General features: G+C 44.7%; 1 protein-coding gene across 10 annotated transcripts in view; it reads left to right on the forward strand.

Annotated features, from left to right (window-relative positions):
- The window catches only part of casz1 (castor zinc finger 1), a 256,887-nt gene extending 235,564 nt beyond the window's left edge, over nucleotides 1-21,323 (forward strand). For 8 of the 10 annotated variants that reach the window (XM_052482717.1, XM_052482718.1, XM_035740663.2 and 5 more), the window contains 13 exons: nucleotides 2,355-2,527; nucleotides 3,056-3,948; nucleotides 7,531-7,666; nucleotides 8,199-8,262; nucleotides 9,294-9,448; nucleotides 9,575-9,697; nucleotides 10,471-10,794; nucleotides 11,335-11,533; nucleotides 12,485-12,656; nucleotides 14,369-14,517; nucleotides 15,163-15,394; nucleotides 16,447-16,764; nucleotides 17,645-21,323. In XM_052482717.1, coding sequence (XP_052338677.1) covers nucleotides 2,355-2,527; nucleotides 3,056-3,948; nucleotides 7,531-7,666; nucleotides 8,199-8,262; nucleotides 9,294-9,448; nucleotides 9,575-9,697; nucleotides 10,471-10,794; nucleotides 11,335-11,533; nucleotides 12,485-12,656; nucleotides 14,369-14,517; nucleotides 15,163-15,394; nucleotides 16,447-16,764; nucleotides 17,645-18,939 — 4,233 coding nt within the window. In that variant the 3' untranslated portion in view covers nucleotides 18,940-21,323. The remainder of the gene's footprint in view (nucleotides 1-2,354; nucleotides 2,528-3,055; nucleotides 3,949-7,530; nucleotides 7,667-8,198; nucleotides 8,263-9,293; nucleotides 9,449-9,574; nucleotides 9,698-10,470; nucleotides 10,795-11,334; nucleotides 11,534-12,484; nucleotides 12,657-14,368; nucleotides 14,518-15,162; nucleotides 15,395-16,446; nucleotides 16,765-17,644) is intronic. The other 2 variants (XM_052482720.1, XM_035740671.2) reach the window with 1 other exon arrangement.
- Nucleotides 21,324-22,127: the final 804 nt, after the last annotated feature.

Raw genomic sequence — 22,127 nt, forward strand, 5'->3', positions numbered from 1 at the left:
GGCTGGAACCCAGGACTTCTGCTTTGCTAGAACACGTGACCGCTCTCCTGAAGAGTCTTACCAGTCGGCACCACGCAAAAAGCTAGCTATTCGCTGGCGCTAGTGGGGACATTTCAGGCTGAGGAGTAAGTTCCACACATTCCAATGTGCTACATTCACCCCTGAAACTTACTCAACAGTGACCCCAGCATTGAGCTGAGCACAACTGTACATCTGGGTCACGGCATCAACTATAAAGGACGTCACACTGCTTGCTTAGCCAATACCACTTCCTCCTGATTCTGCTCACAACGAGGTTCGAAACCAGGACCTCTGCTTTGCTAGCACATGTGACCGCCCTCCTGAAGCGTCTTACCAGTCGGCGTTACGCGAAAAGCTAGCTATTCGCTGGCGCAAGTGGGGACACTTCAGGCTCAGGAGTAAGTTTCACACATCCCAATGTGCTACACATATACACACTCTTGTTTCACACACAAACACACACACACATGCACACACACGGCACTCCACCACACACATTACAGACCCATGACCATTCTCACCTATGGAGATCTTAGGCTTCTTGTGAAATGGGATTTTGCAGAGTCATGCATAATTCATTGATGTTGCATTCCAGAGCCACACACCACAGTACCGGATATACGGTACATACTGGAGTCGTTTTCTAGAATTGGCTAGCTATACAGATTCAGTGTGTCTGTCCTTTAAAGGGATAGTTCACCCAAATCTACCAGAAGCCTATAAGGAAAATGATTGTCATTTTATTTCTCGAGTGATACCATTTAGGGGAAAATTTGGGGTGGCATGGAGAGTATAGCATAAACTCCTCCCACCAAAAACATGAAAAAATTTGTGAGCAGAGACATGGCCCCCATGCCAAGCCCAGGGAAAACCAGGCCACTCAGGCATGACAAGATGCACACCGATGAGCTCTCAGAGTCTTGAGAGCTCTGCACTTTAACTGTATCTATAAAAGGGAATTACACTTCTTCCACTTTTTCCATTAAGCCCAAATTGCCATTTAAGAGCAGTTTTTGTGCGTTTAACAAAAGGTGTCATAAAGTAAATAAAATAAAAATGAAAGGGATGAACCCATGTCGTTGCAGCAGCAGCGGCAGCACTCTTCTCTCCCTCCCCTACTCTCTCCTCGCTCCTTAATTGGCATGGGTAAAAATTCAGTTACTTGTTTATATTAACTGAAAATTTTTCATCTTTTAGTACCAAGCGACGAGTTGAAGATTATTCCCCCCACCGGATTTGTTTAATTTTTTTCCACATCTGCTTATTTTCAAGGTGTCATCGCACCGAGTGCTTTCTCACCGGCAGGCCAGCAGCCCAGGGCTTGGATGGCCAGAGATATATTCTTTTTTAAACCCCCCTAACGGCGTAATTGTTATTAAGACGTTTCAGCCCTTGTTTTAACAGGCCTGAGAACCTGCAGATGTTGGCATCAGGCACCTCTGATTTAGTGGGGAAAAAACAGAGTGGCATTTTTTTCATTGTTTGACTCAATATGGAGAAGTTGCCCCTTTTGCGCCGGTTAAAAAGTGCCAGGGATGATATACAATTGCTGCTTTTAATTCAAACATTAGCTGTATTTTCCTCCGGGCCCCGAGGGCTCCTGAGTACCAGAACATTTTAAACTAAAGAAAGTGACAATCAACCTGCCCACCTCTTACCCCCTCCTCCCCTCAAGTTGCTCTGTGAGTTACAGTTAGGTTGCGGTGATTGCATACTGTAGCGCTCCGAATATGAATAGCATCAGCTTAAAAGAAAGCCTTAAATGGAAGGTATTTTTTAACCACACACGACCCTGGTAGTTATACCACTGTCTCTTACTTAAGTTTGTCACGTCGCAATGTTTCAAACAGAGCAGGCTTGCTTTGTTTTACTTAACATGATGTTTGATAAGGTCTCTCGACTTGTCACACAGACATGTAGCCTAACTTGAAAAAAATACCTCCGTCCGTCTTACAATTTCTAGGTCACCAGAGACTCTTTCTTACCACTGAGCTCATTTCTCAACAGAGTCTTTCTCAGTTCTCTTAATGGCCCCGCTGTGAAAAAGTCTGACTTAGTCACTGTTCTAAACCACTGCTATTTGAACAAACAAAAACTATGTAAATCAATGCTAGGTTGCCTCTTAAAGATTGGTGTCAGAGATTTATTCATTGATGTCAATAAAGTTGAAGGTTTGTCTCCACACCTCTTTTAGGTCCTTATGGTAACAAATGATGTTCTCAATACCATACCTGGTTAAGTAAAGAATAAGTTGATGAATGAATCATTAATATGTCGATTGATTTGCCTATTACTGAGAAGCTTCAATCCCACACTGCCCTCTCTGTCTGCAGGTGGGCTGCAACAAGGTATACACCAGCACCTCCGATGTCATGACTCACGAGAACTTCCATAAGAAGAACGCCCAGCTGATCAACGATGGCTTTCAGAGGTTCCGCGCCACTGAGGATTGTGGGACGGTGGAGTGCCAATTCTACGGGCAGAAGACCACCCACTTCCACTGCAGGTCAGGAGATCAGTACAGGGTACCCCCCGTAATTGAGATAGAGATTGTATTTACAGGTGTCTCTTTTCACCAGATCTCAACACTATTTGAGTTTAACTCACACCAGCCACTTTGTTTAATGTGTGCATCCATGATTGCCCAAAGAAATCGGAATCAATGTCTTTTTTTCATAGACTGCAGTTTGAATCTGCTTCATACTATGGTTTCGATGAGCTAGTAGGCTCCACATAAAAAATTGGATTGTAAGAATTGAGATTGAAATCGAAAACATGTTTGGTTTTGCCGAACAGTCATTTGGAATGGGTCCTTAGCTGGCACCGTTTAAAACACCTCTGGTAAGTTGTGAAAGCGATAATATCTCAATGGAGGTTTATTGTGTCACCTTCCTCCATTATGAAGTATTTTGATTATGTGGCTTCAATCCACGACTGCCTCAACTTTTCCACTGTACAGAAAAGGCCTTGTAACTTAGCATCTTAAGTGACATCTTTTGAACTTTTCTCCCTGCTTCCCTCCCTCCTTCCACAGGCGCCCGGGGTGCACCTTCACCTTCAAGAACAAGTGTGACATTGAGAAGCACAAGAGCTACCACATCAAGGATGACGCATATGCCAAGGATGGCTTCAAGAAGTTCTACAAGTATGAGGAGTGCAAATACGAGGGCTGTGTCTACAGCAAGGCCACCAACCACTTCCACTGCATCCGCTCAAGCTGCGGCTTCACCTTCACCTCCACCAGCCAGATGACCTCCCACAAGCGCAAGCACGAGCGCCGCCACATCCGCTCCTCAGGCGTGATGGCCCTCTCCTCTGGCGGCTCCTTCCTGATGCCCAAGGAGGAACCCGGAGACGAGTCGAGCAACGACGACCTCATGGACTTCTCGGCCATCAGCAGCAAGAACTCCAGTCTGAGCGCCTCGCCCACCACCCAGCAGTCGTCCAACGGTCCCGGCGCACACTTGCTTGCCACACCCACCACAGTGATGTCGTCCTCCGGCGGTGGCCACAGCGGCCTCAAGCCCACCTCCTCGCTGCCGCACTCGGCACGCATGTCAAGCCTGCTATCCCAGGCGCTGCCCAGCAACATGCCTGTGGCACTGGCGCTGTCCAACAGTGCCCTCGCCAGCGTCAACAATCCCTTCTTCCCGCTCATGCCCCGGCTGCCCATGCAGCTGCCCCATTCGGCCGCCAGCCTGATCTCGGCCGTGTCGTCTGGCGCTCACTCCATGCCCACCGACTCACTGTCCCAGGGCGGCTGCTCCTCGGCGGGCAGCGATGGCGCCATGGCATCCACGCCGACCTCCTACGCCTCAGCCTCTTCCATCATGGAGAAGATCTCTGCTAGCAAGGGCCTCATATCCCCGATGATGGCCAGGCTGGCAGCAGCTGCCCTCAAGCCCTCTGGCAACCACCAAGACACAGGTGGGTGTTTTTATAATGTTGTAGTGTCCCATATGGCTCAGTTGGTAGAGCGTGGTGCTTGCAATGCCAGGGTTGTGGGTTTGAGTCCCACGGGTGGCCAGTTTGAAAAAAAGTATAAAAAAATGTATGTACTTACTCTAAGTTGCTCTGGTTAAGAGCATCTGCTACATGTCTAAAATGTGAATATTTTTTGTCTATGGTAAAGGGATGTGAGATGGCTCAACACATTATTACACAGCTTGTTGTAATAGTAGCAATGCTCTAGTGCAGTGTTTCCCAAACTGGGGACCCCAAAGGGTGCATTATTTGGTTATTTTGGTTATTTGAATCAGCTGTGTAATGCTAGGGCAAAAACCAAAACATGCATGCCTTGGGGTACCCAAGACTGACTTTAGGAAATACTGCTCTAGCGTATGTCGGCCATTTTTTTTTGTTGCTCTTTGCGTTTATACCTCTTTTCTGGGGGGTTGAGCTAGCTACTGCACAGTTCTGTAAAAGTATAAACACTTTGCTCCTCAAAAAGGGGTGTAGCTAGAGTCTGTCTTTCTTCACAACGATTGTGGGGAAGACGCAACCCCCCCCCCCCAACATTAGTGTGGAGTCACTCTACTGCAGCAAGAGCTAAAGGAGTGCTCACTTAGGTCACCTAACCAATATCACTGGCCCACGGTGGATGAGAACGTAGCAGTCACAAACTGCTAGTTCCAGGCTTGAAGGGTTGAAGGGGCATACTGAAGGCGTGGTTCACTGCTCCACGCTTGTTATTGTGCCGATGGTTAGCTTGATACCTGCAATCCATTTGTAGATAAATGCGCTGACAGAGAGGAGAGTGGGCCCTGTAAAAGTCTCTTACGGCGTTCGGAGGGGGCTCCCGGGGCTTGTGTTGTACATGTTTCCTCATCATTGGTCTCTTATCTGTGCGTGCGCTCGTTCCGAGCAAATGGAGGTGGAATGAAATTAAGTTCAGAAATTGCAAGAACAAAACCCATTTTTTTCTCTTGCTCTCTCTCTCTCTCTCTCTCTCTCTACAAACTGATATAAAAACAGAAATCGCTCAGGCAGAAATGACTCAGCGCACCAGAGCATTCACAGAGAGGGTGTTTTTTTGCAGAATGCAAGAGCAGACACAGATACACACACAGGCACACACATGCACACAGGCACACACATACAATTTGGGCTCACAAACAACAACCTCATTGTCATGCATGCATACTCCAAAACACACACTCACACAGCCCAAGCACACACACACATACACATACACACACACATTCACACACTATTTGGGCTCGGACACAAACAACCACTACTCATTACAATAGTAGCAAAAATAGTAAATAAAGATGTCTAAAAGACAATAAAACAGTCTCACACTGTCACAACTAAGCAACAAGAAGACGAGGATACAGGCCCGAGCTGAGACTTTAGCAGGTGCGGTACAGACTGGAAAATTGGGCTAAGACAGGAGAGCGTCTCCGCATGCTGTTGGGCTGGAGGATTAGTTGCCTGGTGGTGTTGTTGGAGAAGGACGGGGCCCTGGGAGAGAGCAGGGCAGCTGCTCGGGGGAGGTGTGATCAGGTAGCACAGGCTGTCAGTCGGAGCTCCACCTCTGGGCCTCCAGGCAGCAGGTAACAGGGGGAGAGAGAGATTGAGAGAGAGAGGGCCTGACTGGGAAGGAGGGCCTCCTCAGATGGGGCTGGCTCCCCTTCCATCTCTCCACTGCACCAGAACATGAGGGGAGCTCAGCACACACAGGGCTACGCGTTCACTTTTTTAAACAGCAGTAATAGAGAATATAGACGTTTTCAGAGGCACTTAGGTTGTTAGGTTTTCTCTGAAGTTTAACTTATTGTTCGTAAAAATATGTGTGAACAGGGCATTTCGGCTAAATTGAAGAGGAAGTGGTTATGGCTCACAGTGTCAAAAATGTTTGAGAAACCTTTTAGCGTGTGGCTATTTTTACATGTTTTTTTGTGTGTTTTTACGGGGCCTATCTCTTCCGTGGTAAACTATGTATTATTTTTTCATGGGTTCAGTATAGACTGCTTTTTATCAGTGTTTCTCACCAATTTACCCCTAAATGTTTTTTTGTTTTTTTAAGATCCAGGCCTCTGAAGGGTTTACTAATTAAACACAGAGTGCAAATGATCTTGCACGACCTCTGTAAGCCAGAGTAATTACATTGTGGTCGTTATTCCTGGAGAACATCCAGAAAAAACACCACGTTGAAATCTACACATTTTCTTCCTCCTTTTTTCCATGACAAGAATCTTTGCCAAGATCTCTAAGCATTTTCTTTTGTTGATAAACATTCACTACTAACTTTTCTTTGATGTGATTAACTAAATGTCTATGTGTAGGTCATATATTCCTCGATATGATGTGCTCTCATCAGGTCTTTGACTTGATGTAATGTCCAATGACAATTTGTCTGGCTAGTTAATCACTGGGTTTCTTTTTTAGGGGAGTGACCTCACCCCAGCCACAAAACGGCCTCTCTTCGACCCCCTCCTTCTTGTTTCCCCATCCCCCCCACCACCACACCATTGTCAGCTTAAAAGGCTATGACACTGACACATCCCCATCTCCGTCCCTTAGCTTTGAGCTGACAAGGCCCAAGACTGGCTTTTCCACTCGCATTGCCTTTGATATGTCTCTGGGTCATTTTCTAGTCAGGGACGCTGGTTCCAACTTCCCACTCACATAGCTGCTTTCTTGCAGGGCACATCGTTGGCCCTCCCCGACCTTGCCCGTCACAATACGTCACTACCAGGCCCTGTTTCCTAAACAACATGGCCCCACACAATACCAATCACAGGCGATGCACTCACTCAGCACAAGGGCCTAAAAGCCCTTGCCAGGCACTCCTTCACTCTCATTCGGTCTTCTTTTTTGAAGAAAATACCACTTACTGTCTACCCAAAGCCCGACTTTCTCTATATCGCCCGAGGAGAAATTAATATTTCAATCACTTGGGGATTGGGGTGGGGGGGGGAGCTCACCTTCCTGTCAGCAGTCTTTGCCCCCGCCCCTCTCGTCTTTATTTATTTATTTATCATGCCGTTGCTGTCCTCACTCACGACATCATCTGCTGAATACCTATTCAGAGGAGAATCCGATCTGGAGGTCACGCTATTTGAACTGATCTGATTGGCTGTCAGCTCCAATCTGACCGACATAGCCCTGTTCCTCTTGGGCATGCTCAGTTGGCATTGGCTGCCTGCCGTTGTCAGGCCAACAAGGACCAGGGAAGGGAAGGGAAGGAGGGCGGGGGGGAGGGCAATCGGAGACTGCCACTTTCTCTCAGCATTAGCATCCGACTTAATGACCAGTTAAGAGGCAGCCTAGCAAATGAGTTGTGACAAGTGCTGCTGAAAAAGGAGTATTTTCCCCTCATATCTCCTGCCTCTCAATCACCATTTAAAGGCCTTGACGGCCTGACATCATTTCGCAATAATTATCACTCTGAGTATTCTTTTCGGCTGGGACAGGAGTCAGATTGGATCTTGTCACAGGGTAATAATGCTGACCAACAATAACTTTGTTGTCGCTCTCTCTCTCTCTCTGGCTTCTCCTCAGGGAATGGGCTGGCTGGTTCTTCAGCGAGTCTGTTCAATCTGGTTCAAGTGAAGCAGGAGCCAGTCGACCATACCTCCGGGGCCTCCCAGGACTCCATCCAAGAGCACAGCCTGGACCTGAGCAAAAAAGACCACAGGTAGAGTCACAGGGACACACTCCTAAGGTTTACCCCTTAAAAAGCGGGTTTACTCTTAAAGAAAGTAGGTTTACTCCTAAATAAAACAGGTTTACTCCTAAATCAAACAGGTTTACTCCTAAATGAAGCAATGTTACTGTATGAGAGTTGGTGTGAGAGTACTTCATAGAAATGATGAAAGTGTGACTGCAGCTTTGCGAAGGGGATGCGATTTGTTCACTGACTCGTATTTCTGAAAGCAGTTTTGACCCCATTATGATTATTAATTTACTTTTTATTTTTTATTCCTCAAAAAGGACTATGTTATCTCAATTTGCATCTCAATATATGGCCTCCAACACGTTTCGCCATCTCTCACTGATCTCACACCTCGGATGTTGACATAAACCACAACTCCAATCTTCCCTGCAAATTTGTTTAAAAGCTGCGTTTTTGCTCTTCATTAAACATGCACACCCTCCTGTGATAAATAATAATATTTACTGTTCTTATGCAAATCTTGACTAAACATTGTTTATTTTCCTTGTTCCAGTAATGAATCAAACGGACACCCTGTACCGGGAAATACATCTCTTTTATCCTCGCTTATGAATAAGGTAAGATCCATCCATCAAACGCTTTTCATCCCCAAGACAAATTAGTGGGACGCACAGAGCCTCTGTTTGTTTTTTAATGTTTCACTGCTAATAAGATGAGTTTGTATCATTTACATTTTCCAACCATTTTTCATGTGGTGTAATTCCACCGTACCTCTCACAAATTAATATAATGAACCAGGAGCTGGGTGCCATGCCAGATATATAGAGATGTTTGTTTTTTGATGAGCTGTTTTGAACTCGACATCCATTTTTTCCCCTCCTCCTTTCTCCTTTTTTCTTCCCCGGCTTCCTATCACTCTATATTTATTCATGGAGTTTGTAAATTATTTGATTAAAAACTCGGGGGGGAAAAAGAGAAACAGTCACCCTCATTTTTTAAAAAGAGTAAATGTTTGCTGAGGGATATTTAAATGTGTGATTTTGTGAAGATTGAAATGGACATTGTTTTAATCATACATATTTTCTGACTAATACAAATGTGCGGGTGGTTCCCATTACCTTGATGATTTAAAGAGTTTTCTGGCTCCATTTCTTTGGCAAACTCACTCACACTACCGGCTAAGGGGGTTTTCTTGCCCTTCTGCTTGTATTGTTGTATCAGGAACACACTCAAACACACTCATGAGTGGTTTCGACAAAGAGGCCGTTGAGGCCTGACGGGAGAGGGGCTTGATGATCAGATGTCCTACAGCTCTCCCCTTCATGTAGGCCTTTTGGGGTCCCGTTCCGAGTCACCACATCACATAAAGCACAGTCACTCACAGTGGACACTTGGCATGCGCACTTGGCCTGTGCTCAAGCAGAAGCCGGCTGTTTGTAAACTCGGCTGAGCTTCCGCTCTGCCAAAGTGTGTGTGTGCGTGTTTGTTCGCGTGAGATTGTGTGTGTATGTGTTTGCACGCCTGTGTGTGTGTGTGTGTGTGTGTGTGTGTGTGTGTGTGTGTGTGTGTGTGTGTGTGTGTGTGTGTGTAGGCCCGCGCTCAGCTAACACTGCCGCCGGTGGTGCTTTATGTGCTGTGTGTTTTGCAGATGAATGCCGGCTTCTTCAGTGCCCTGAACCTGAAGACGGAGATGGAGATCGGCCAAGGGGCCGACACCTCAGAGGCAGCACAATACCTGAGCCGCATCATGAAGAGGCCCATGCCAGACAAACCAAGCGAGCTCTGGAGGACATATCTGCGCAGGTACTTGAAGAGCTCAAATATAATGCTTCAGAGGGGTAAAATGTCATTGTATTTCTTGAATTATTTTCCCATTTTTGTATTATTTATACTAATTGTATCTCTTCTCTGTTTTGTTGCTGGGTGCAGGTTTGACACGGAGGACTTCTGCGAGGCTCAGTGTGACTTCCTGCAGAAGGTCCACTTCCATTGTCTAGTGGAGGACTGCGGGGCGCTCTTCAGCACGATGGACGGAGCCATTAAACACGCCAAGTGAGTGTGGTGGCACTGCACCAGAAGACTAGTCCATGTGATACACTGTGCCATAGGCATGTTTCTTCTGACTCTGCAGATTCAGAATCAGCATCAGCCATAGGGCTCATCAAATCAAATCAAATGTATTTATATAGCCCTTTGTATATCAGCTGATATCTCAAAGTGCTGTAAAGAAACCCAGCCTAAAGCCCCAAACAGCAAGCAATGCAGGTGTAGAAGCACAATGGCTAGGAAAAATGAATCCCAGTGGAAAGAGGGGAACCGGCCAGGCAGAGACAGCAAGGGCGGTTCGTTGCTCCAGAGCCTTTCCGTTCACCTTCACACTCCTGGGCCAGACTACACTCAATTATATGACCTACTGAAGAGATGAGTCTTCAGTAAAGGTTGAGACCGAGTTTGCGTCTCTCACATGGGTAGGCAGACCATTCCATAAAAATGGAGCACTATAGGAGAAAGCCCTGCCTCTAGCTGTTTGCTTAGAAATTCTAGGGACAATTAGGAGGTCTGCGTCTTGTGACCGTAGCGTCTCATGCATCTCAACGGTCAACCCAACCCATGTTGATACAATAAAAGAAGCATACTATATATTTAATAATGAGGCAAATGTATTTTATCATGATGATCATTATGGTATTGGTTGTTTATTACAGTCCATTGTGTAAAAGCAATTTTGCTTAGAAAGCTTTATACAAGTGTTAAGCCGATGATTTGAGTCGATGACTGAATGAAAGATCTGACTTAGTGTGTCCCCACCATGTCCATCTGTTCAGCTTCCACCTACGAGCCACGCTGAAGGTGAAATCAGAGCCTCACTTCAACAAAGGCAAGGACTGCGGCGACGGAGCATCCCACCAATCCACCGCCCCTGTCTCCATGGCTAACAACCCCGCCATGGATGTGGCCAACATGTCATCATCGTCAGGCGGCGCCTATGGCTCCTCCCCCTCACTGCTGGCATGGAAGCAGCTGACGGGCAGCATCCCACAGCTCAATGCCTCCATGCCTAACCTGCCTGCCAATTCGCCGCTGGCCACCACCTCTCTGGAGAACGCCAAGCCACAGGTCAAACCGGGCTTCCTGCAGTTCCAGGACAAGTAAGGGGCCGTGAGACTTGCAAATAGCATGCATGAAACACTTTGACTTGAGCACCTTTATTGAACACGTTAAGGCAAAATCACTGACCACTGACAAGTTGTATTTTCATTAGGCTACACAAAAAATACAATTATAAAATGAAAGATAGTTTTAAGAATCGTAGGTTTAAGCAAGGTTGTCATGACCTGTCATGGCAATATACTTTAAATGAAATGTTATAGATGTGTGGATTTTGATATTCTTGGACATTGGAGATCCTGTATTCCAGGGCTATTCAATTACCAGCCCTCGAGTGCCAAAGTACGGCTGGTGTTCCTATCTACCTGGTAGTTAATTCATCTGGTATAACTAATAATGATATATTTGATTGGTCAGAGAGTCCACTCCCCTGGCGTCCCAGGTCCCTGATTAGACGGACAGAATGAAAACCAGAAGCATTTCATCCCTCCATGACCGCAGTACAGAAGCCCTGTCCTATTTCTGTTTAGAAAAAGGTATTGAACATACCCCCCTTTCTTTTATGTTTTTTGTTCATACAGTGACCCTTGCCTGGCCACTGACTGTAAGTACTCCAACAAGGTCCACTTCCACTGTCTCTTCGGGAACTGCAAGTACGTCTGCAAGACCTCGGGGAAGGCCGAATCCCACTGCTTGGACCACATCAACCCTAACAACCACCTGGTCAACGTTCGAGACCAGTTCTCCTACTTCTCCCTCCAGTGTCTATGTCCCAACCAGGTAGGTCCCCACCTTCCCTCTCCAAGCACCAGCAAATGACTGTCATATCATCAAGTTTTCTAACCATGAAGTATACAATCTATTAGACCTGTATTTGAGGTGATTTAACTCCAGTCTTTCAGAACCGCTCCTCGTCTGTCTTCTGTCTGCTGGGAGACGACAGTCGACTCACCCCGTAATGTCTGTTTATATGTCAATGATGTCATTTTGACTGCCGCATTCTCCCCTCAGAAAAGGCCAATTTAGCTGATATTACCTAATAAATCATTGTCAGCCGCACAATAAACAAGGCTGTCTTGAATAGGGCAAAATTTGGCAAATGTTTCTCAAATTAAACCCCTTAATGGAGGCTCCTGCCTGCCTCTCGTGAGCCAATATTTGGAGGATTTTGAGGATTTTATTTAATTAATAATGTGTCTAAAATCATCCTCTCACTTAGCCCCCCCTCCCATATCCACCTCCTCCCCTCCCTCCCCCTACCCACCTGAACTGAGATAATCCTATATAGCCTGGCTCCTATGGGGGACACAGGCCAGAAACAGATAGTGGTGTGGAGACAAGTTTAAAAAAGGGAGGGGTGGGTTAGAGAGTATTTGATAGACCGATCCTTCCAAATGTACAAGTTGGTGTCAAGGTGTGAATTGTTGGTAGAGTAGAGTAAACGAGATGTCCATTTGAGCAGTCAGCAGCACCCCAAAATCTGTTTATTGTAGGACCTGCGGTAACTATAAATAAATACAAATAGGGAAACAGAAGATTCGTTGATCAGACATCAGAACAGAAACTGGTTGGGAATTCAGCAAGCTTATCTCGCAACATTTTGTTCCGTTGTTTGTATCCACAAGTCAAGTCGATCAGCAGCAACTTAGGTTTAAAGTCATTGTTCTAGCCTGTTTCCCAGTCTTACATTAGGATGACCGCCCCTCTGTCTCTCTGCCTTCCTTCCTCCAGCACTGTGAGTTCAGAATGAGGGGCCATTACCACTGTCTGCGATCCGGCTGCTACTTTGTCACCAACATCACCACCAAGCTTCCCTGGCATGTCAAGAAGCATGAGAAGGCAGAGAGACGTGCCGCCAATGGCTTCAAATACTTCACCAAGAGAGAGGAGTGTGGCAGGCTAGGTAAGCTTTCAATTTCAACTAGTCTCTTTTTCTCTGTCTCTTTGTCTCTCACTCTCTCACTCCCTCTTTCTCTTTCTCATTCTCACTGCTCGGCCAGTGAGAGATGTAAGGGTTAAGGGTGTGAAATCAAGAGAGATGTAGTGATGTTTCCACATTGATTTTCTGTGGACGCTCTGAGCAGATATTCTCTCTATACGCCTCAACTGTCACAGAGAGAGCTGCTCCCAATCCTGGCAAACACATTGTCACGCTATCACAGAGCAATTCACATGGCATAAAACAAGTCTGGCTCGTACTCAACTTTTTATGGAATGTTTTGCATAGGCACTATGAATGTGAAACCTTATTTTCCTAGTGATTACATTGTCGGTGCTGTAACATATATATTTGTTGCTTTCCTTCTCATATAACTTAAATGTCTGGCTATATGTTATACTAGACTTGAATGTATATATATATATTTATAAGGGACAAACCCACTAAGGTTTTTTTTTTATCTTGTCAGAAATGAGCAATTACATACTTGTTTGTGTTTGCTGTGTACTTTTCTCAGTCACCCCTCATCATCATTCCCAAATAATGTTAAGTCTTCTCTTATTTCTGGCTGTTCTAAAAAGTTATTCTGAACACAAATGAAAAAGACAAAAAAGGAATTTGTGTCCTCTATCCTGATCAGCCCCGTTGTATTGTTTTGTATTTTAAAGGTAAAAGGGATCACTAAAGCAAGCACTCAAGTTATAAAACATTTATGGGTTTGGTGGTATCCATGGCAGCAACATTCAACTGAACACGGCCGATTAAGTTACCTGGAAGGGTCTCATAAAGGCCCTGAATGTCAGTGGCTACAGTTATTGACTCAACTTCGCATGGTTAAAGTATATGTGCAGTGTTACTGTGTACAAAAGCTATTGTTTCGTGCACCTGGTCCCATGGTTACTGACATGCTAGCACCTGCCCAGCATTTTGCTCTATCAATTATTTCTGCCTGCTTTTATATAATGATATTTGGAGGAGCTGACGTTTAATTTGAAATCATGAAGCAATTCGAAAATGGCTCCCTAAAAGTGAGGAAAAGAATAAAAGAGGAAGAATCCAACAACAACACAACAGTGCCATGGCACAAAAAAATGAAAAGACAACAATGGCTCGATTTTGAAAAATGAATTTAATATGGGAATAATTGTATATTTACTTTGGTTTGCAGGGGTGTGTGCATTATTGGCCTACACTGCATAGGATAATGTATTTATGTAAATTCCTAATTGAATAAAGGATGTCACTGTAATAAAAGAGCTCCACAGGTTTAGTCCACGGCAGCCTAGACCGGCTCAGTGTGACACTGGAGTCATCTAATCTAATATGCCTCCTACATATACGGTTGTTTTTGTCCCTGTTATGTCATGATGCTGAATCTAAACCAAAGTAGAGCTTCTTAAAGACTGGATTTTACCAGGTTTTCAGAGCTAGTTAGAGGACATCTTTAAATGGACACTTACACTTCACATTGTACAATAACTGACACTTACAGCTGCTTTGAATTGTAGTTTGGGCGAATCTCTGAAATGTGCCAGGCAATACCAAATTCATATGTGAAAACATCACATTTCTCACGTAGCATTGAGTTAAACTCTGTGAAAACGTCATATGTAACAAATAAAAAAAAGTTGATTTCTTCACCTTGTGATAGAAACCGTGTCATTGTCTCTTTGCAGGCTGCAAGTACAACCAGGTGAACAGTCACTTCCACTGCATCCGCGAGAGCTGCCAGTTCTCCTTCCTGCTCAAGCACCAGATGACCTCGCACTCCCGCAAACACATGAGGAGAATGCTGGGAAAGAACTTTGACAGGGTTCCATCCCAGGTAACGAAAAGCGTGTGTGTGTCTGTGTGTGTGTTCTGAACAGTACAATTATTAAGACAAATATGTGGGGAGTTTCCATAGAACCATTGCCGGTGATAGTTTGCATATTGAAAGTATGCAAAAACACGCAGTTCCTCACACACCCTTTCACTGAAAAATGTGACTGTGGCAGATCATGTCATAAGGTTTTGGGTTTTATAATTTTCCATTGTGCTTCCTGATTCCTGAGTCAGATGCATGGATAAAGAGTAATGAACACCTTTGGTGACACTGTGCATGTTTTGTTTGTTTTAACCTTCATGTTACAGTGTATCTATGGGATTTGCCGCTAATATGCTGTCGTTCTCAAAAAAAGTATCAAGGAGGTACATTTTTTCCACTGAAAGTGTCTCTAAAGAACTGTGTTTTTACATACTTGCAATATGCAAACCACCGCCAGCAATGTCATTGTTAAATCAGTACTCTATGTTGATGTAGTGCCAGTATACGTATGCCTGACAGTTGGTGCCCCATGAGAGAATATCTTACATAAATGGGGAATCCCTACATTTAAATATGTCAATAAATATAATGTTTAAAAAAGAAGAATCCTGTGTGAGGAACATTCCCTACAATATGTATTCCCCCCTGTGTGGTCCTCTATAGGTGGTGTCCCATGGCCAGAGGGCCGATGACATGCAGCACTTGTCGGGCATGGGCTCGGGCCTCATGGGCAGCCACCCGGGGATGACCCATGGGTTCTCCAGCATGATGGACGAGACGGATGACTACATGGACTACATGGGCGGGGGCAGCCCCCTGTGCCTTTCCTCTGAGTCCTCCAATCAGGACCGCAGTTGCAGCAGCACCCCCGTGGGCAATGAAAGCTCCCCAGCAGGTGAGTTGAGGAGCGGGGGCAGGATATAGAGGCTAGGGTTAGCCAGACTGGTTGAGGAGTGAGTATTAACATTGTGGCCATAGCAACTTGCATACAAATGCATACTGTAGAGTTGATAACAAGAAAAACAATGGATTTATGGACGGTGTTGCTTAGTGAAATGATGGCGATATTGTTTAATTTCAGTGAAAAGTAAATTGTCTATCAAGTTCTATTAAAGAAGCAAGTAAAACTTGGTTATGAAGTTAGAATGAAGTAGTGTGTTTGTATTGTAAATCCAGCATCATTTACAGTACCATTAGAACTCACAGGACACAGCCATGTCAATTCATGTCCATATCTCATCAAAATCATAATTTCCTGATTTCGTAGTGGATTCTATTTTTACAACAAAAAAAAATTAACAATAGGAAGAGTGGGAAACCAATAAAAATCCATAAAGTAACTGTTCTCTTATTCGGAGGCCATTTATTTTCTATTATTCATTTTCTACAGTAATAACTTATGGCAATGTAAGTTTGATATAGTAGACTACATTTCCATTTTACCTGAAAGCTATCCCTGTGGCAACAAACTTCTCAGATTCTCTGCTTTTCAAAATCTGATCTTGCCTTCATCAAATGAGTTTCACATTTCCATTATTTTGTGTCAAATGTTATCCACCATTTTCATCATTGTTGCTTTGGCTGGTGTTTGCTTTCTTGATTCGGCTTCATTTTGTATCATTCTCTTATCTTTTCCCTTTTTCCCTTCCCTGTGTGTTTGAATGGGTCCCTGTGTGTGTTTGCATGGGTCTGTGTGTGTTTGAATGGGTCTGTGTGTGTTTGAATGGGTCTGTGTGTGTTTGAATGGGTCTGTGTGTGTTTGAATGGGTCTGTGTGTGTTTGAATGGGTCTGTGTGTGTTTGAATGGGTCTGTGTGTGTTTGAATGGGTCTGTGTGTGTTTGAATGGGTCTGTGTGTGTTTGAATGGGTCTGTGTGTGTTTGCGTCTACCCGTCTGTCTGTTTCCCTTCCTGTCTTTCTACACTTCCTGGTCATCCTGTCTTTCCAGGACCAGGCTGCCCGGTCACTACTGCTCCCTCTACCCCCGCTGACACTAGCGCTCCCCAAAACGCACCTCCTCCACCACCTCCTCCTCAGCCTGGACTTCAGTCTCAGGCTCCATCTTTCCCTCCTGCCCTCCTCCGACCTCCTCTTCCCTCGCTCCCATATCTCGTCTCTCCATCCTGTCTGTCATACTCTCTGCTCAGCGCCTCTCTCGGAGCCACTCGGAGTGTTGTCATGCCAACCAACACACCAGCTTTCAGCCCCATCATTGCCACTCCGTCTCCGGTTAAAAATGACGTCCCTATAGTGCAGGATGCTGCAGGTACTTATCCCGACGCAAACCAACATTGTAGCTGTCAGTGTCAATTGGTGTAGATGTAGTCTACTTCAGTGTGTACTTGTTTGATCCAGTATGACTTTTCAAAATGGTTGTTGAAGCTCGAAAGAAAGTCAATGGGGAAAGTCACCATACAAACATTATTTGGGAAAACTGTGAAAAAGTGAACATTTGGGAAAACATCTGTAAGTTAGCCTGAAAAAGTCAGGATATACGGTCTAGATGAGACATAGAAATGTTTTGTTTGCTTAATCTTTATTTTCCATTTGAGCCATTCCCTTATTCTCATGGAGCTTGGTCTTACGTCTCCATTACACGCAGGTTATGCACAGTGTCCCCCTTTGGTATTTACAAGGCTGTGGAAACAGCACTGTAAATTCAGCACCTGTAGTCCAAAGCCGTGGCCTTGTTTAGCTTCCATTAATGGGCAGCGCATCAGCCGCCTCTTATTTTAATCGTGCCCCCACTTTTATCGAGGCCCCTGCTTCCTGTCGAGCCGAACAGGGATCACATCATTAGCAGTGACTCCAGGGGACTCGGCAAGGTAGGCTACCCCTCGTAAACCAAAGGCAGATAAGAGGGGCCGCCAAGATCCACATCTCTGCCACTGTTTGGAGGCTGTAGACACCCAGTAAAAATGTCAAGTACCGATTAGCAGCAAAGTCAATCTATCATTTAACCCCCCCCCTTCCCTTCTTCTTATTCAATAATTTGTAAAGACAAAACAATATACAATTGGGAATGTAGGACAGCCTCTCAGAAATTCCATAAATGAAGATCTCCCCTTGGCCCAGCTTGTTTAGTGTGCTGTACCACTAAAAGTTGATCAGTTGTGGAGTCCTAATGTTCTTTCCTCTCTTTGTAGGCAACACCATCTCCATCCCTACGGCCACCGGCGCCAAGAAACGCTTCTGGATCATCGAGGACATGTCCCCCTTCGGCAAGCGGCGTAAGACGGCTTCTGCTCGCAAAATGCTGGACGAGGGCATGATGCTGGAGGGCTTCCGCCGTTATGATCTGTACGAGGACTGCAAGGACTCCGGCTGCCAGTTCTCTCTGAAGGTGACCCACTACCACTGCACCCGCGAGAACTGCGGCTATAAGTTCTGCGGCCGCACGCACATGTACAAGCATGCGCAGCACCACGACCGCGTGGACAACCTGGTCCTGGACGACTTCAAGCGTTTCAAGTCATCGCTCAGCTGCAACTTCTCCGACTGCCAGTTCTCCGGCAACAGCACCCACTTCCACTGCCTGCGCTGCAGCTTCCGTTGCACGGACAGCACCAAGGTGACTGCCCACCGCAAACACCATGGCAAGCAAGATGTGATCAGCGCCGCTGGCTTCTGCCAGTTCAGCTCCAGCGCTGACTGCGAGGTTGCCGACTGCAAATACAAGCTCAAGTGCTCACACTTTCACTGCACCTACCCCGAGTGCAAGCACACTGTAGTCGGTATGTCCCAGATGGACTCCCACAAGCGCAAGCATGAGAAGCAGGAGCGCGGCGAGCTGCCGTCGGTGTCTCCCCGTCAGGAGGGGGCGCACCACATGACGGGAGGAGTGTCCGCGGTGCCCCACGCCTCCATGGGCCTTCTTCCAGCCTCGCCCGGTGGCCTCCCAGGACTCTCCCACCACCACCATCATCATCACCATAACAACAACAACCATGCCCCCTCCATGCTCTACCCCCCAGCCAGCGTGGCATCTGACTACAACCACCCCTATCCAACCTCCTTGGTCAGTCTGGACAGCTCCCTCAACCTGGGCACCGACACCAGCAGCTCCCTGTTCTTCCTGAAGAACGCCGCTGGCCTGGGCCTCAATGACTCGTTGGACCTGAGCAAAAAGATGCAGCATCACCATGACCCGAGCCTGACCATGGCTGCTGGGCCCAACCCCATGCCACCGCTGGGCTTGCCCGCTCCTCAGGATGACACCACGGGAACATCGGGCGACCCCGAAGATGACCAGTCACCCGAGGAAGAGGCCAATGCAGAGGAAGATGAGGAGGATGAGGCGGAGGAGGATCTGAACACTGACTCGTACGAAGATTCGATGCCACAGCCCAACGGCGACAACAAGGACAATGACGAGAGTTTTGGCGCTTCCGTAAACCACATTGACACTTCCCAACTGGAAAAGCAAGAGGCCGACCCATGAAAGATACTCTGACACTGAAGAAGAAGTATCCTGTATACTATGAACAAACAAATTAAAGTGGCCTCATTTATCAAGGTTAGAGACACTGCAGATGACAACAAGAAGACAACAACAACAACAACAACAAGAAATTATGGCCCAAAATGATTTATGATGATGTTTACAAGATGACCAACAATAGAAATTAAATTATGCATAAAAAAATGAACAGAGAAACAAACAAATTAGGCCCTGTTTTACACGTGGGGCAGCAATGTAAACATTTTACTACACAGCAGTCTTTTTGTGTGCGTGCATGTTTGACTTTTAATTTATTTTACTTTTATTTTTAACCTTTTTTGTGCGTGGAAAAAAACGATAAGAAAAAAAAATCTCTATATAACTATATACGTAAGTGTGTGTGAACTTTTCTATACAAAGGAAATGACTGGTGCAGTCTTTACATGAGCTGCAGGACCCTTGTTAACAATGAAAGGGAAAGACATCACTGTTAAATTACATTAAGGAAAAGTTCTAAAGCAGAATGTGTTTGAACATTTGATCCTATTTCTGTATTAATATTATTATTATTACTATTATTATTATTATTATTACTACATTAAGTGCAGGGGTCTGCATTAGTGTTTTGGCTTGTACCCTTCTCTCTTCATCCTTTGCAAGGTTCTTTTTCGTTCTCAATGTACATTTTCAAATAGAAGTGACCAGTGACTGTGTCCTCAGTCTCAACTGCAGATGGGCATAGATCTCTGAGCGAGCATTGCTCTGTGTATGCAGCTACCTGGGAAATTATGTTAAATTCTCACCAAAATCAAGCTTGTGGACTTGCAATTGTAACCCTTACCCCCTGCCGAGGAACCTATTAAGTTTGCATTTGGATAGTGCACTTTTATATAAACGATGATAGATATTCAAACATATTTTTGTTACCATATGCATCATTGCATTACGATTGCGTTATACTTGCATAGTAAAATCAGACGGCTCGGAATATTGATTTAGAACTAGGCGAGGAACCATCATGACTAACTAGCTGGGGGTCTGAATGAACTGACCAGAGGAAAAGATGAGTCACTCAGATGCAATGAGGAATGACAGAGGTAGCGTCAGGGAGTGTTTGTTTGAAATGTACAGACAGAAAGCAAAATGTGTCAATGTTGGACATTTTGTTTTCCATTTACTATGGCTGTGGTTTAGCGCCTATTGTAACGGTTTTATTTAATATTTATGTGACCTTGCAATGAGACATTTTTAGGGTGTTCTAGCACTTTTTTAGATTTATCTTCAGAAAAAATATGGCATGCATCTTTTAACAGGGAATTTGCTTTAAGATGTCGTTTTAGTTCACTTTGCTTTGATGCACAAATAGTTGTTAAGTGTGACAAAGAACTGTTGTTCTGTGTTTTATTTAAAGTAAGGACTGATTTGATTTGCTTCTGTGATTGGAGGATTTAAATATGAAATGGGCATGCCCGAGTTATGGTGGCCTAATAACGACACTAATAAGAAGAACTGTGATTTCAATTAATTATTAAAAACATGACAATGCTCAGATACTGTAGTACTAAATTATCACACAAAACACGTTAGTCTAACCTATCTTCAGGTTTACTGGGGGGTGAAAATTGTTATGATGAATTATTTCTTGAATATGGCTTTGGAAAAAATAATCATAATATAGGGAATTATGTGTGTAGATTGTTATCCACAAAATATTGTTTAGAGAAGAAAAAAAGGTTGTACAGTATTTTCTTCTGTAAAAAGACTATATATGAACAAAATGCTCTTTGATGAACAGCTTCCTTTAAAAATAAAACAATTAAAGGAGAAATGAATAATAAAAAGTCAAACATTGAAATAACCCCACTATAGTTTGCTTGTGTGTGTGTGACCTTTTTTTAAATATAATTTTTCTCCCCCCCTTAGATTTCTAGAGGAAGTCAGTAAACATTGTTAGGACCCTTGCCACACTGTAGCACTGAAGGCAGTAAGGGGATTCCGTTTTTTACCTTGACATTTTCAAAGCTAATACAAAAAAAGAACACTGATTTAGACCTGCTAATGGATGTTTCTGGTTTATTTAACACTTTGTTTTATTCATTTTTCTGTTTGTCATTTTTGTGTGTGCTTGTAGTTTTTCCTTAATTTAATATTTTCTTTGACATTTTACTTTGCTGTGGGCATACATGCCTCTCTCACGGACTCAAATGCAAGGCAGTGCATCACTTTTTATTTATTTTAGTTTTTCTGACAACATTTTGGGAATAGCTATTGGGCTGGAAGATATTGTGCACTTGAATACAGTTTATGTGTGTGCCTGTGTGTGTGTACAATAGCAGGATTTGTAAAAAGTTGAAAATAAAGAAACCATAATTATTATAACGATACATATGTTCTGCTTAGTAGTGCTGTAGCCCGATGACGTCTGGGGTCATGTGTTGAGGGGGAAGTCCCAAAATACTGACACTATCAAAACCTCATGGGGAGAGAGACTAACCCATATACGGTAGCTGGAGCAAGTCATGAGGGCAGAGAACTGGTCTCTCGTTCTGTGATAATACTTAGTGTCTGGCTAGTCTCTCTCCCCCCGGATAGAGACTGCTAATAGCAGAGAGACCTGTGGAACTGCTCTGGTCGCTTAGAGCTACAAAGCCTCGCTTCATGTGACCTTTCCTCGTTCTATTCTTCCAAATGCTTTTGTCCCAGTAGACATTGAAGTAAAAGTTTGTCCCAATAGACATTCAAGTGAAACATCTGCATCGTTGCAGATAGCAGAGAATCAACAATATTTGTTGTCAGGCCGCCCAATGAGGGCTCGCCTCTGGTCAGAGAGGAACCAATCAGAACCAATACAATTCAGAGTTTGAAATGGGAATAGTCTGGGGATGAAATGAGAAATTTGCTGGTGCCAACAAGATGGGTCTCTGTGTCTCTTCACGAAAGGAGTACACTTTTAGTTTCTGGTGGGGTTTTTTCTTTGTGAGCTTTGTGCTGTTAGGTCCCTTCCTCTCGTTCAGTGACACACAATGACCAGCGCGCCGCTCTGGTGGTGTCTGTCCTCCCTCAGCCTACAGCTGTTGCCGTCTCTCCTCCTCCTCTTCCTTGTGATGTTTCTTTAAATAAAAAACGGGTAAAGGCATCACCATCTGTCAGCCAGCTGGCATCCTGTATATAATCTACGAGAAGGAAAA

This window comes from Oncorhynchus keta, chromosome 28, assembly GCF_023373465.1.
Source record: "Oncorhynchus keta strain PuntledgeMale-10-30-2019 chromosome 28, Oket_V2, whole genome shotgun sequence".
Lineage (NCBI taxonomy): Eukaryota > Metazoa > Chordata > Actinopteri > Salmoniformes > Salmonidae > Oncorhynchus > Oncorhynchus keta.